General features: G+C 37.7%; 1 protein-coding gene across 1 annotated transcript in view; it reads right to left on the minus strand.

The window, feature by feature from the left end:
- Positions 1–11,939: 11,939 nt before the first annotated feature.
- LOC143408815 (transmembrane protein 45A-like) overlaps positions 11,940–14,131 on the minus strand; it is a 42,718-nt gene continuing 40,526 nt past the window's right edge. Inside the window, exon 6 of the mRNA XM_076868713.1 lies at positions 11,940–12,033. Within this exon, the coding sequence (XP_076724828.1) occupies positions 11,940–12,033 (94 nt within the window). The remainder of the gene's footprint in view (positions 12,034–14,131) is intronic.

The following is a 14,131-nucleotide window of genomic DNA, read 5'->3' on the forward strand; positions in this document are numbered from 1 at the left end:
GTTTGGGAAAGTCATTTTATCTCCCTGATGTTACTATTATCATCCCTGTAGAATAGGAGGATTAAAATATTGGATCTCTCAGGTTCATCCAGCACTAAAAATTGATGATCCAGAGGGCTGCCAGTGAGAGTTGTTATCAAGAGGATTCTCTGAATTAGCTGTCACATGTTATTTTCATAAGTATGAAATTCCATGCTTAATTAATATAATTTTAATCATTGAATAACAGAAGAAATAAATGTACATTAAAGTTCTCAGATTTATAATCATTAAAAATAAAGATATTTCTATAAATAAAATTGTGTTTTTAACATTTTGTTGTAGCTTCAGCCACCATACTTCATCCTGGGGATTCCATGCCATTGGTATTTGATAGAGTTTAGCAAATTCCCTTTTGGTGTTTAGATTTAAGTCTCCTTTTCAGTTTTTCAGCACTGTGAATTAACCTTGATGATTTTTGAATTTTATGTTCTGTAGTTTTTTAAGTTTTACAAAGAATTTTTCCCCCTGACTGCTGTTAAAAATTAGACTTTTAAGATCAAATTCTTCATGTAACCTGTGCTACTTTGAAATGTTTATTATCTTTGATCCCAAAAAAAAGGGAGCAAAACACTTATATACCATTGTTCATCTTGTGGAAGCATGTGAGCTCCTGCATGAAATCTTGCTTTGAATTTACTGAAGGAAGCAATACCCTTTATGGCAGATGTCTGTCAGATAAATTTGTAAGTGTAGTCAGGCACTTATCCAAAAGAGGAAAACTTATGACTACTACAACAAAGTCAAGTATTTAAAAGGGAGTGATGTGATAATTCCTATATACAATACTTGAACTAATTAATTTATATTTTGCCTTTTAAAAAGAAGCCTATTGTGTTGGATTGGAATTGGATTCATCATAAGCTCATAAGATTCATATATATATATATATATATGTAAATTAAAGATTCAAGTGTATATAAATTTGTGTATGTTTATAATATATACCACGCGTTCACACATATATTCTCTAGCTCTAGCTACTAAGCACATCTATTAATTTATAAACAGTTTTCCACTAAAAGGACCTTGGATCCTTGGGGAAATGTCTAATTTCAGACTGCAGCAGAGAATGTTGAAGGTTGACCAGGAATATTTTAACTCGGAAAGCAAAAGTTGAGTATATAATGAATGGACACAGAATCTAGGTCAGAGAGACTCCTTGGGAGTAAATGAAAAATATGAGCATCAAAATATTTGTAATAAAATTTTATTGAGTAACTGCAAAATAAGTATTACAAATGATATGAGAAATTTTAATTTACTACATAATCAGGAAACTACTGAATCTGCAATTCTAGGGCTGAGGACCACAATCTGATCTAACAACTCTTCCAAGTGATTAAACTGCTGCTTTGGAGTGATTAATCCAGAGGTAATCCAATCTGTAGCATATGGCAAGAGATTAACTGGGCTTTTTATTAGTAGGACATTCCTATTTGATTATAGACATTTTCATTTCCTTAAAAATTACCAGATATGGGGCTGGATTTACTGTACCTCGCGATAGCATGTGTGAGGCACTGGATTCAATACTCAGCACCACATATAAATAAGTAAATAAAGGTTTATCAACAACTAAAAAATATTTTTTTAAAAAAAAATCACAAATTATTCAGATAAACCTGCTAAAATTTATCAGAAGCCTGTTTTCTGTCATTTGTGAAATCACTCATTTTATTCATTAATCAAGGTTTGTAATGATTGTATACTCACTAGAAATGTCAAGAATCTGTGAAATCACCTTTATTTCTCTACCACATGTGCTGTAACCCAGTGAGGAGTTAAGAACACACAAATCTACTCACTGTGCTTCCTACAGCATTGATGAAGACCAAGCTCAACTTTCCCACCTGTTACACCTTAGTCAAAAGTCTCTGAATTTCTCCATTAGAAATGGCCCAGTGACATTTGCAACTCTTTCACTGATAAAACTGAGCTACTATTAACCCTTAAAGTCACCTATTTGAATATCTAAACAACCCTATTATCCTGTGTTCCTATCTGATGGTCAAGGGAGGGCAGGGGAGTAGGATTCAAAAAACTTTTCTAGGCCAAAAAGTAGCCACCAGGCCACTGACTCCTCTTTTTTTTAGTTTCAAGTTAACCTCCTCAGTTACTGCCTTTATTCATTAATCTTTCCATTTTCACTTTTTTGTTTCTTCCCTTTTATGTTTCCAAAATATGAGCCGATTGGCACAGGTGTACAGTCAAGATATAAAAGTCAAGGAAATAGCCATAGTTAGGTTGAGAGGAATAGTATAGGAAATGGTTGATTTTTCTTCTTTTCCTTCTAGATGAAAAGCAAACCCAGAATTTATACTGAAACAAGATCTTCAGTAGTGAAGTTGTCCTATTTAAATACTAGTCCTTCTGAAAATAGTAGTAACCTAACCTAAGAAAAGATGAGTTGATATTTTCAATGTCCTGTGTAAACTAGTACTTTGATGAGATGATATTCTGGATCCTAAACCTTTTTTTGTAAAATATTTTAGTGAAATCTCTGGCATAAATATCACTTAACTATTACTGCATGACACATACCCTCAAAACTTAGTGACACCAGTTTTGTGACTAATTTGAGCAGGACTCCAGAGAGGGCCTCTCACCAATCTTTTTTAGCTGAGTCATCTGGAGTCCTCAGAAACTGGAGGATCTAAGCTGGTTTGTCTCAGCTAAGATGACTGAGAAAGCCAAATTGTCTGGATCTGTCTCTACCTCAGGTTTTTCTCTTTTCTGAAGTCTCTTCCTCTTTGAAGGACCCCCAACAAAACTTGCTTCTTCAGATGGAGGCTGAGGTCCAAAAAAGCAATAGTAGAAAATAAGACCGCCTAAGGTCTTAAGAGGTCTTATTTATTCAGGTAACTTCTACCACATTCTGCTGCTCAAAGAAAGTTACAAGGCCACCCTGATTCAACGTTGGAGGAGGATGCAAAAAGGCATAAATTCAGGGAGGCAGAATTCATTTGGGACTGTGATGGCTACTCTTATGTGTCAGTTTGGTTAGGTTATGGTACCCAGATATTTGGTCAAATATTATTCAAATATCTCTAGGAAGTTATTTTCCAGGTGAGAATACCATTACATATTTAAATCTGTAGCCTTTCAGAAAGCAAATGACTGAAAATGAATGGACCTCTTTTGAGACTAAAATGTCTCAAAGGAAAAAGAATGTTTGCTCTCAAAGATGAGGAAATTCGGCCAGCAGACTACATTAGACGTTTATCATCAATTCTACCCAGCCTGCCAAACTATCTACCCTGCAGGTTTATACTCGCCAGTCTCCAAAATTGTGTGAACAAATTCCTTAAAATCCTCACTTGCTCTCCATAGATAAATAAAATAAATACGTATTTGTGTGTATATATATCTCTACTTTTAGTTCTGTTTCTCTGGAAAACTACTAAACTACTCTTGGGGCCATTTCACAACAAACGGCATGCATTTTCCAAGACAGGAAAGCCCATAATCCCCAGAAATCTTAATAATTAGTATATGACACTCAATAATACTTAAGGAAATGTTCTCTAGCTAGAGAACAAGTGTGTAAAACTTTAGTTGATGCTAAAGATAGCAAGGCAGAAGTCACTCATTGACAAATTGTTTATGCTAGAAGTGTGAGCCCTGCCTACCTCAGGAATGCAGGAATGACAAAAAGACTTATTGAGAAAACTTGCCAACCTGATTAAACAACATAAGTGTATGACCAAGCCAAAGTTTCCAATAGGCTTTGCAACAAAGATAAAACAGTTTATGGTTGGTAATAAAATGTGGGAGATAATCATTTCCTCCCTGACTTGCCAAAGTGCCTTAAGCAAACCATTTCCTAACTCAAGAAGATGCCTTATTTTGAAGTCTAAAAGATTAAGCTCAAAATTAATATTAAAGTAATGGGACTGTATTAGTTTAATACAGCTGCTATAACAAAGTACCACAAATTTTGTGGCTTAACAGAATTATTTATCTTCTCACAATTCTGTAGGCTAGAAATTCAAGACCATATGTAGAGCTATATTCCCTCTGAAGGTACTAGAGAAAAATCTGTGCCTGTCTTCCAGTTTCTGGTGGTTTTCTGCCAAGGTTTGGTGTTTTTAGATTTGTAGACTGATCACACTGATTTTGGCCCAGATGTTGATGTAGTGTATTCTGTATGTGTATGTATGCACACAAATGTATGCTTGTGTGTCTCAATTTAAATTTCCCCTTTAAATAAGGAGACATGAGGGGCTGGGGTTGTGGCTCAGTGGCAGAGTGCTCGCCTAGCACGTGAGAGGCCCCGGGTTTGATCCTCAGACCTACATAAAAATAAATAAAATCAAGGTATTGTGTCCAACTACAACTAAAAAATATTTTTTTAAAAAAATTAATAAGGACACATGATATTGGATTGGGGTTTACCCCCTTCCAGTATGGCCTCAACCTTAACAGATTACACTGGTATGACCATATTTCCAAATAAGCTCACATTCTGAGTTGCTGGGAGTCAGAAATGAATTTGGAGAGTGGGGAACACAATTGGACACATAAAAATGGATTATATTTCTAATAAAATATACTATTTTCTTTCAATAATCCAAACTCTATACTTATTTTGGGGATCTGATTTGTCATTTTGGTTGAAAAAGCTTTTTTAGGATATGAGGGATTATTTGTTTCTGAGTTGGGTTTTCACACTCTGCCACTAGAGGATAACATCATTGCTATTATCTTTCCTTTGATTAAGCTTATTTTACATTATTTTTAGTTAGTCAATTCATCCATATGTAGGCATATCCAATATGGAATAAATTTAAGGCACATTTCTTGAGTGGTGGGAAGTGGAGAAGGTGACACATACTAAGATACACTCGTGTGTCCCAGCTATTCCTCTCCTGGATTTCTGACCAGAATCAAATCACCAGAGAACTTTGCACGAAGCTGTTGTATCTTTCTCCAAGCAAAACATTTTGTGTCAGGGGTTGAGTAGATGATACTTAAAATATGGCAGGTCTATTTAGAAAGAACTGAGCCATTCACTATGCAGTAATAATCTCTGAAGTGGAAAGAGCCCTCACATCTGGCATCCTCAGCTTCATGGGCTTGACCCATTGCAGGATCTTGGACAAGCCAATAACTCTGATCTCAGGTTCCTTTTCTGCAGACAACCTCTTAGGACTAATTTTATCTAAATGATCTCTTCCTTTGATTTCCCTGTCTTCTTTCTGTACCTATAGCTCACTCTTCAATACTGCATGTTGAAAGGGATTCTTAAGTGTCACCACAGACAAAAGCAGTGCAGTCCCCTAGGGGATCATATTGTAGTTAGAAGGAAGAATTGTTGCCTAAAGATAATTAGAAGGGCTGGGGATGTGGCTCAAGCAGTAGCGTGCTGGCCTGGCATGCGTGCAGCCCCGGTTTGATCCTCAGCACCACATACAAACAAAGAGGTTGTGTCCGCCAAATACTAAAAAATAAATATTAAAATTAAAAAAAAAATTTAAAAAATAAAGATAATTAGAGGACTGAAAAGTATATGATCCATGCTGTCTTGGGCTCCCTATTATAGGAATGTATTAACAGAAGAGGGCTGTATGAAATGGTTGAAAAGAAATTTTCAACTGATCTCTAAAAGCTTCAGAGTTAAGCTGACAGGTCAGTGAGAAGGAGAATGGTTAATACAACATAGATACGTCAAAAAAATGTTCTGAGAAAAAGAACACACAGGAATGAGCTCACCCAAGTAATTGAGGGTCTTAGCGATTTCAAATGGAATAATTTATCTTCTGCTCAGGAGCACAAGTCAAGGACTGTGTTAGAAGCATAATATGAAAGCATAACCACACTCTGAATTACAAACAATAGGAATTGTTTTGTTTAACAGTCAAAGTTCTGGGTATAATGTTAACTAACTTGTACTTGATCTCAGAAGCAAAGGGAACCTGGCTGTGCTCCTGAGCAGAAGATAAGTTATTCCATTCGAAATCGCTAAGACCCTCAATTACTTGGGCGAGCTCATTCCTGTGTGTATGTACTTTGGCTTCAGTCACTTATCTGCAAATGGTGGGTTATTTGGGCTCTACCTACAGCTTCTTACTTAAAATCTCTACCCCACCTAACTCCCTTTAGGATATTTGATACCAGGCAAAAAAGCCGAAGTTCATGAGGATCCAGACAAGAGGCTTCCATTGTTAACAATACCCTAGTCACAGAATTACTTCCTCCCACAACTAAAACACACTCAACAAGCCTATGTGGTCTCTGCTTCAGGACAGTACAGATTGACAACTACTGATGTGCAGTCTCAGAGCTCCTGGGCGAATTACCTGTACAAGAGAGTGCCCTGAAATTCATTAGGATATCACCTTAATAGCTGTAAAAAATTAAATAATCCTGCAAGTTAGGAAATAAATGTGGAGAAAGGCATGATTACTTCAGGTTTAGGCTTTTCACTTCAAAGAAGATATTCTTAAATTTCTTAGGCACTGAAGAAACCCATCAAGCAACATGATGGCCTGGTGTGAGTTGCAGATTATCATGTGTAGGCAGAAAAGACAGGTAATTACAGGTAATTATAAGTATGACTCCATATCCAGAAGGTACACACCTGAGCAAGGAAGGCTGGGATGCACCTGTGTGGAGGAGTTAATGCATAACTATCAATAGGATCCAGGGGTGTCCTTAGGTCAGCTTTTGAGAATCCTGTCCTGTTCTTGTCTCTGGGTCTAAATCTCACAAGCACTCTTGGACATAAAATAGTGAACATATTTTAACATGAAAAGAATTTGAATTAAACACAAGAAATGTTTAAGAGAATCAAAAACATATCATCCCATATTTCATGTTAAGGAATGATGTATGAATAGCATTTTAGAAATGTATAATTTTAACATGCTTTCTATTCAGATTAGTTTTAAAAGGTCTGTTTATAAACGTTAATTGACCAAGTTAGGGTGACTTTATGAAATCTCACTAAGTTGATGCAGTATTGGAATATTTAAGAAAATTTTAATTTCCACAAATTTATGTTAAGTTTAATAATTAGATTCATAAGACTAAATTAAGAATTTAGGGAAACTTGACCAGTTCGTTAAAATATTTAAGAGAGATCTTAAAAACATTAAACTCAAACACAATTGGAAATGTTTAAAGGGAAATCTAAGTTTAAAATTATGTTCCCAGAATTAAAGTCCCCTTAAAACTAAGTATTAATCATTTGACCCATTTTTCCCACTTCTCTATATGTACCCAAAAGACTTAAAATCAGCATACTATAGTGACACGGCCACATCAATCTTTATAGCTGTTCAATTCACAATAGCTAAGCTATAGAACCAAACTAAAGGCCCTTCAACAGATAAATGATAAAGAAAATGTGGTATATATATACAGCCATAAAAAAATAAATGACTTTATGACTTTTGCAGGTAAATGGATGATCTGGAGACTATCATGCTAAGTGAACTAAGCCGGTTCCATAACACCAAAGGTCAAATATTCTCTCTGATATGCAGATGCTTATACACAACAAGGGGAAGGGGAGAATAGAAGTTCAGTGGAATAGACAAAAGGGAATGAAGAGAAGGGGGATGGGAATAGGAAAGACAGTAGAATGAATCAGATATAACTTTCCTTGGTTCATATATGAATACAGTAAAACTCCACATCATGTACAACCACAAAAATGGGATTCTAATTAGAATATGTTATACTCTATGTGTGTATAATATGTCAAAATACACTCTACTATGATGTATATCTAAAAAGAAAAATTTTAAAAAAGAAAATTAGGTAAATTTTTAGACTTCCAACTAGACTAGAGCTGGTGATATAGCTCAGTGTGTTGCCTTGCATGTGCAAGGCCTGGGCTCAATCCCCAGCAGCACAAAAAATAAAATAAAATGATAATATTTGAAATTTTAATTTAAAATGATAGGAAAGAATAAATATTTTTAACTTTTTAGTTGTTTGTCCAGAAATCCAATTTTCCTATCCACTACATGCCTCTTAAGAATACCCCATTGGGGGCTGGGACTGTAGCTCAGTGGTAGCACACTTGTCTAGCATGTGTGAGGCATTGGGTTCAATTCTCAGCACCACATATAAATAAATTTTTTTAAAAAAAGTCTATCAACAACTAAAATTTTTTTTTAATTAAAAAAAAGAACACTCTATCCAGGTTTAAAGCAAAGCTCTACCTTCACTGACATTTATTTAAGGGAAATTATATTATTTCATGCCTGTCTTTTATTCTCTAATTTCTCTCCATATAAATTTCACATTAGACAGATAAAGAACTTCTGGGTCTAGTCTCTGTGTGTATTCACTTTTCTTTCATTCAATTTATCAATCATTTCCTTATATTTGGGATGATTTTCTAACTTCTTGTCCTTTTCTGCATTGTTCCCATATCATCTGGTAATTCCTTCTTCGCCTTATTAATCCACATTCAAGATACAATCAGTACATCATCCTATAGTGATGAAATGATAAGAGAATGCCACTATGGTCACGTCCCAGCGTCCCATTTCAACAATGAGCTGCATTCAGAGCTTGCCAAGCAGGCCAAGCAGAGGAGATGAGAGACTATAGAAAACCCTGGGGAATTGTTATCATGACAACAGCCAAGGCTGATATTGCTGTATAGTCACCTCCGCCCCTCACTGCCATGTGTCATGTCATCACAGTGACTTTCCATCTGCAGGGTTTCATCTGCCTTGTAAAATGTCTCCCAGTTTTGCTGCATTGACAACAGCACTAGAAATCATGCCCTGACTTGCAAGGATTTCTTCTTCTGGTTATGGCAATGAAGCATGAGAGTCCCCTGAAGGAAGTGTAGCAAAACCTCAGGAATGAGGCCCCCAGGAGATTGGAAGAGTTGAGACAAATTGCAAAGTACAGGAGGAAACTCCCACCTGCTCTCTGATGAGGGCTTCCCAGGCAGAGCCAAAGGCTCTGAAAATAGAATTTCAGATAATGATGGAGAGGAATAGGCTGGGATGCTACTTTCCCAAGGGTAGTCAGAGAAATGCCTCTGAGAAAGGACCAGCCAAGGAAAAGTGTCATTACCCCAACTCAATCATTCTTGTTCCTCCTTCTCAACTTTATTGATCTAAAATTATTGCCTTAAATTATAGATTTTCTGACTTTATATTTTGTGTTTCTCCAGTAGGAATGTAAGTCTGATGAGGACAGTGACTTTGGCCTGAGTATCACTATGTCCCTAGCTTCTTGCACACTGCTGGGCACACAGAAATTGCTTTGAATGATCCCATCGTACATATGAGTTGATAAGCATTGCCTGAAGATTATTTTCCCCATCCCATGATCTAAAGTTGAAGACCCTTATATTTTTGTTATAAAATATTTGTCATGATTTCTGAAAATATGCTGAAATATAATTCTTTATAGATAAGAACCTTTATAGATTGTCTTTATTGACCCATGACTTCATGGAACAATGTAAAGAAAATGCAGACTTTCCTATTTGGGCTAATCTTACTATTTGCTAATTTGTGTCATTCCATAAAAATGGTATTTGTAAAATACAAAGTTGATAATACAATGATAAAGATATGATAAATTTTCCAATTTATTGATCATTTCAAGGGCTAGAGACAGTGCCAGACTGTGGCCTTTGAATTAAATCCTAGAATTCACTGTGTTACATCTTTCTTATATTCTCTGTGTCAGAGACTTGAGAAATGGACAATTCTGCTCTATCATAAAGGCTCTAGAATATTTACACGTATCAATGATGAGATCCCAGGTGCTCACGGTCTCTTCTCCTCTCTCTCCCCCCCACCCCCAGGGATTGAACCAAGGTGAACTTAACCACTAAGCCACATCCCAGACCTTCTTATTTTTTATTTTGAGACAGGATCTCGCTAAGTTGCTCAGGGCGTCTCTAAGTGGTTGAGGTTGGTTTTGAACTAGGGATCCTCCTGCCTCAGCCTCCCAAGCCACTGGGATTACAGGTGTGAACTACCATACCCACTTCATCTTAATCATTGTAGTTATTCCTAGAGTCCCTGCTCAGGCCTAGATACCAGTGATGCCAATTTTAAGTAACTGTGGCTGGCTGCTCATTCATTCTTTTGCCAGTCATAGAATCTTGCTGGACTAGAAGAGCATCCTAAGATCTAGGACACACTAGGTCAGAACAGATGATCCCCAGAGAACTATGGCATGTGGGCATTTTCAAATGCCAGAGTGAACTAAGAAAACCTTTAGGTACCTGTTCTTTTCGAACCTTGTGTAACAAAATGAATGTGTCTAGCTCTTGAGCCTGAGGAATCTCCTCACCTCTGTCTTCAGCGCCACTGTGATATGTCCCAGACAGGGCAGCTTCTGCACTTTTCATGCTCTGGAATGCCAGGGGAGGCCTCAGGATTCAGTTTGCCCACGTTTAGCTCCAGCTGCTCACATGGCTGCCTCCTTTCCTTCACATTTGGGTCAGTCCTCTCCTGGGGACTCCTGCAGTCCTCTTCTCTTCTCTCATGGCAGAGACTGGGCTTTCTGACTGACATTGTGTTAAGTTAGCTGTCCACATGCTTCCACTTTGAGATTCACGCAATGTGACAGCCAGAAAAAGGCCCATGATGCAGTCAATTGCATTTCCTCACTTTAAAGAGGACATGGCTGCCGCAGTCTGGCTGGGCACAAAATCACGAGCCACTCACAGCCTTGTAGATTCAAACAGCAATTCTTTATTCCCGAACTCACACCGGCACTCTACAAACATGTTCTGGGGAAATCCACGTTCTCTCCAAATCCACCTCCTCTGCCTCCCAAATACTCTCTGAATCCCAGGAGAACTTAACAGGAACTACAGGAGCGGGCATGCCTGAGGCAGCAGGATACGCCCTATTCCCAGCAGGGTACACCTTAAACCTGGAACCGCCCTAAACCCAAGGAGAGCCCTAAACTCTGATCCGCCCTAAACCTGGATCCGCCCTGGTCCTTGAGCAAGATCACCTTACATGCAGTGTCACTGCAAATGTCCAAGGCCCATTTCCACGAGTCCTTCCTCTAAGCAACATGGGGTACGCTGGAAAGGAAATTGTCATACCTACTTGGCTAATGGCTCTCAGCACATGGCAATTACTAGATACCTGGAGGCAGGTTAATGATTGAGAGGTATGAAGCCCACAACTGGGAAAGGACCCTGACTTCTGACCCAGGTATTCTATGAAACCTTTTCCTTGCTTTAAGTCCTCACCTACTTTAATCCAGGGGGTGCAGGGTGGCCTTTCTATGGTGTAATGACTTTTTACTCTTACAGCCAACACCACAACTCTCCTTTCCCAGTCTCTGGTGGTCTTGCAACCACGTGTACTGGGGACCATAGCTTTCATCTTGGGAAGATCACACAACTCAACAGGACATCTGATCTACATTTCCCAGGGGAGGACTCAGGTACTCCGGAGAGAGCTGTGTCACCAAAAGGAATTTCTGTGTCATTCAGCTTCTTGTGCATCACCTAAGGGTGAAATGTAGCTCAATAACAAAAACAAGGATTTGAGGTAACTGCATTTATTTATTTCTCATTGCAGAAACAAAATAAACATTTATAGTTCTGTGTTCAACGAGTTAGAAATGGTAGCAAGGCCAGGAACCTTGAGCATATCCACAGGCAAATAAAGCCAGTATGTTTCATATTATTGACATCAAATGATACATGATGTGAGAAAAGTCACTCTAGTCCCTGAATACCATGATGTGCATGATGTACAAATGAACTTACTACCCAAAGAATTCAAAGTTAAAGTACTAAAACTCCCATACTTTAACTAAATCAGAAATACAAACCGCAGTCATCTTCTGCCTGTTGATCTCCAATAAAAAGTCAAGAAACAAAACCATGAGCAAAGACAATGCAAAAGTGAATAGGTTTATCTAGATAGACTAGATTCCCATCAAAATCACATCTCCTCTTCTGATTCTTGTTCTTGTTCAACATTTTTTAGGAGTCCAACTTCTGAAGGACACTGTTTTTTAAGTCTAGATTTCACCAACCTGAGGAAACAGAAAACCATCTCTGTTAGATGATGTTGAAAATAAAAACTGAGGGTAGCATATATCTGTAATGCAATAACCACCAGATTTTTTTGTGTGTAAATAGGGTAAGCAACCCAAAAAGGAAGATTGTTTTTATTTGGCTTTAGAGTTACATGAACATGTTTGTAGATTAAATCAGGTTATAAGTAAAAAATGTGACTTTAAAATGTGGTATGTGATTGTTTAATTGGGCATCAGAAGATAACTTTGATCATTTCTAAAACAAACAAAAGAGAATCCCTGGCTTGCAGCAAACCCAGATGAAACTGCGATCAGTGGCGCTTCTCCATCAGTGATTGTAAAAGCTATCAGTGATTGCAAAAGAGATGTCCACTCCTGTAAAGGAAAAGCAGGAAGACACCTCCTTCCCTAGGGCTGGCACCCAAGGCAAGCCCCATGCCAAGTCTAGCCTAGAATTCAGCCCCCATGTCCCTCTTCAGAGACATATTTCTGTGTAGGGCAAAGGCCACTCAACTGCATGTGATGGCCCTGTCCATGATGAATTAAGTTCAGAGAAGTTCTCTTCACCCTATGACCATGTTCATAGGTTAAGAGAATCTAAACTGGGTTTGGGAGAAGTAGTGATGACAATGTTTGACACTTGAAGATCTGAAGCTTCTTAGTGGCAAAAGCCCCACAGGCTCTTCAGTATTCTGATGTTAAAGCAAAAGACTACTAATAAGATTATGCCGAGCTTTTCAGGTGCATCAATAAAAGATAGCTTCCAAAAACACACAGAGTTATGCAAACAAATTTAACAAATCAAGTCATCAAAATCATTTTCCTTTTATGAAAAACTTCACTAGCCTACTCACATATTTATCCTTATTTTCTGCCTTTCTTCTTCTGATGAAATTCTGGTCTTTCCTATCAATATGACATGGTTTTACCTGTGCTCTGGATCCCACTAAAGCTTTATATTAGAAGAAATGTTATCGTGTTTGCTCCCTAACCCCAGGCAGAGTCTGGACCACTGACTGGTACATAAAAGTGCCATGATACACATCTGGCAAGGTAATGCCCTTTGGGGTAATCTGCCAGGAATTCACATCTCCCACATATTCACAGTGGTTGATTTTTCAGTCACTTCCAACTTAGCAGTGACTCCTCCAGCAAATAACAATAACTGAGCAGAATCATAGCATCTGTTTGTTGAATTGAGAGCTAAGAAAACCTGCTCAAAATCACTTGCCTTGGTGGACTACTGCTGTTGCTCACTGTCCTCAACTCTTTTAAGTCATGGCACTCATGAAAGGTTAATTGCTGTAACAAGTCAAAGGCATTATTTCCACATTGTACAACTTCAATACATGTGAAATGAAATGGATTAATCCAATAGTTTAGTTTCTGAAGACTCTCCTAGAAAATAAAATAATTCATGGCTGATTTTTACAAATTATGTCAAGGTAGAGAGACTAATGGCTCCTCCTATTACCTATTCCTCCTCTTTGAGTTGTACAGGATGTTGCTAAAAGCCAACAAGCTGAGGCTGTTAGACACCTTTATCAGGTGCCTGTAGCAGATTGAGAGATGTAGAATAAGGAAGAAGTAAAAAAAAAATTGCTGGCAAATGATGCAAATCCCAGGAACTCATGTCAGTATATGTCTACATTTTTCCTCCCATATATTCTCTTTATTTAATATGAGAAAGATTAGAGCTGAGACAATGGGTGCATTTCCAGGAAACTCTCATATGAATGCATTCCAGCATCTCTATTTTCTTCTTCAAAAAGGCTCATGTGAATCACTGCTTTAAAACCTGTCTATAAATGCCAATACTTCCTTAGCCATAGAGAGGGACTCTGAATTGAGAGATGTTTAAATGTGAGATGCAGTTAAAGTTAAGTACAGAATAGGATTCCCAAACACATAGATGTCATCTCTGAGCTATGATAAAATTACAGGCATGGGATTGGGTCAGGCAAACTTTGAACTATTGCTCTGGAAAACTGGGAAGTACAAGTTCATCTTTCAGAAATTTTGAGGATCAGTTCCATAACATAGTCATGCTTCCATGGCAATCTTGGTGCTGTGTCAAATAGATTTTGATAAAATG

Source organism: Callospermophilus lateralis, chromosome 10 (assembly GCF_048772815.1).
Source record: "Callospermophilus lateralis isolate mCalLat2 chromosome 10, mCalLat2.hap1, whole genome shotgun sequence".
NCBI classification, from domain to species: domain Eukaryota; kingdom Metazoa; phylum Chordata; class Mammalia; order Rodentia; family Sciuridae; genus Callospermophilus; species Callospermophilus lateralis.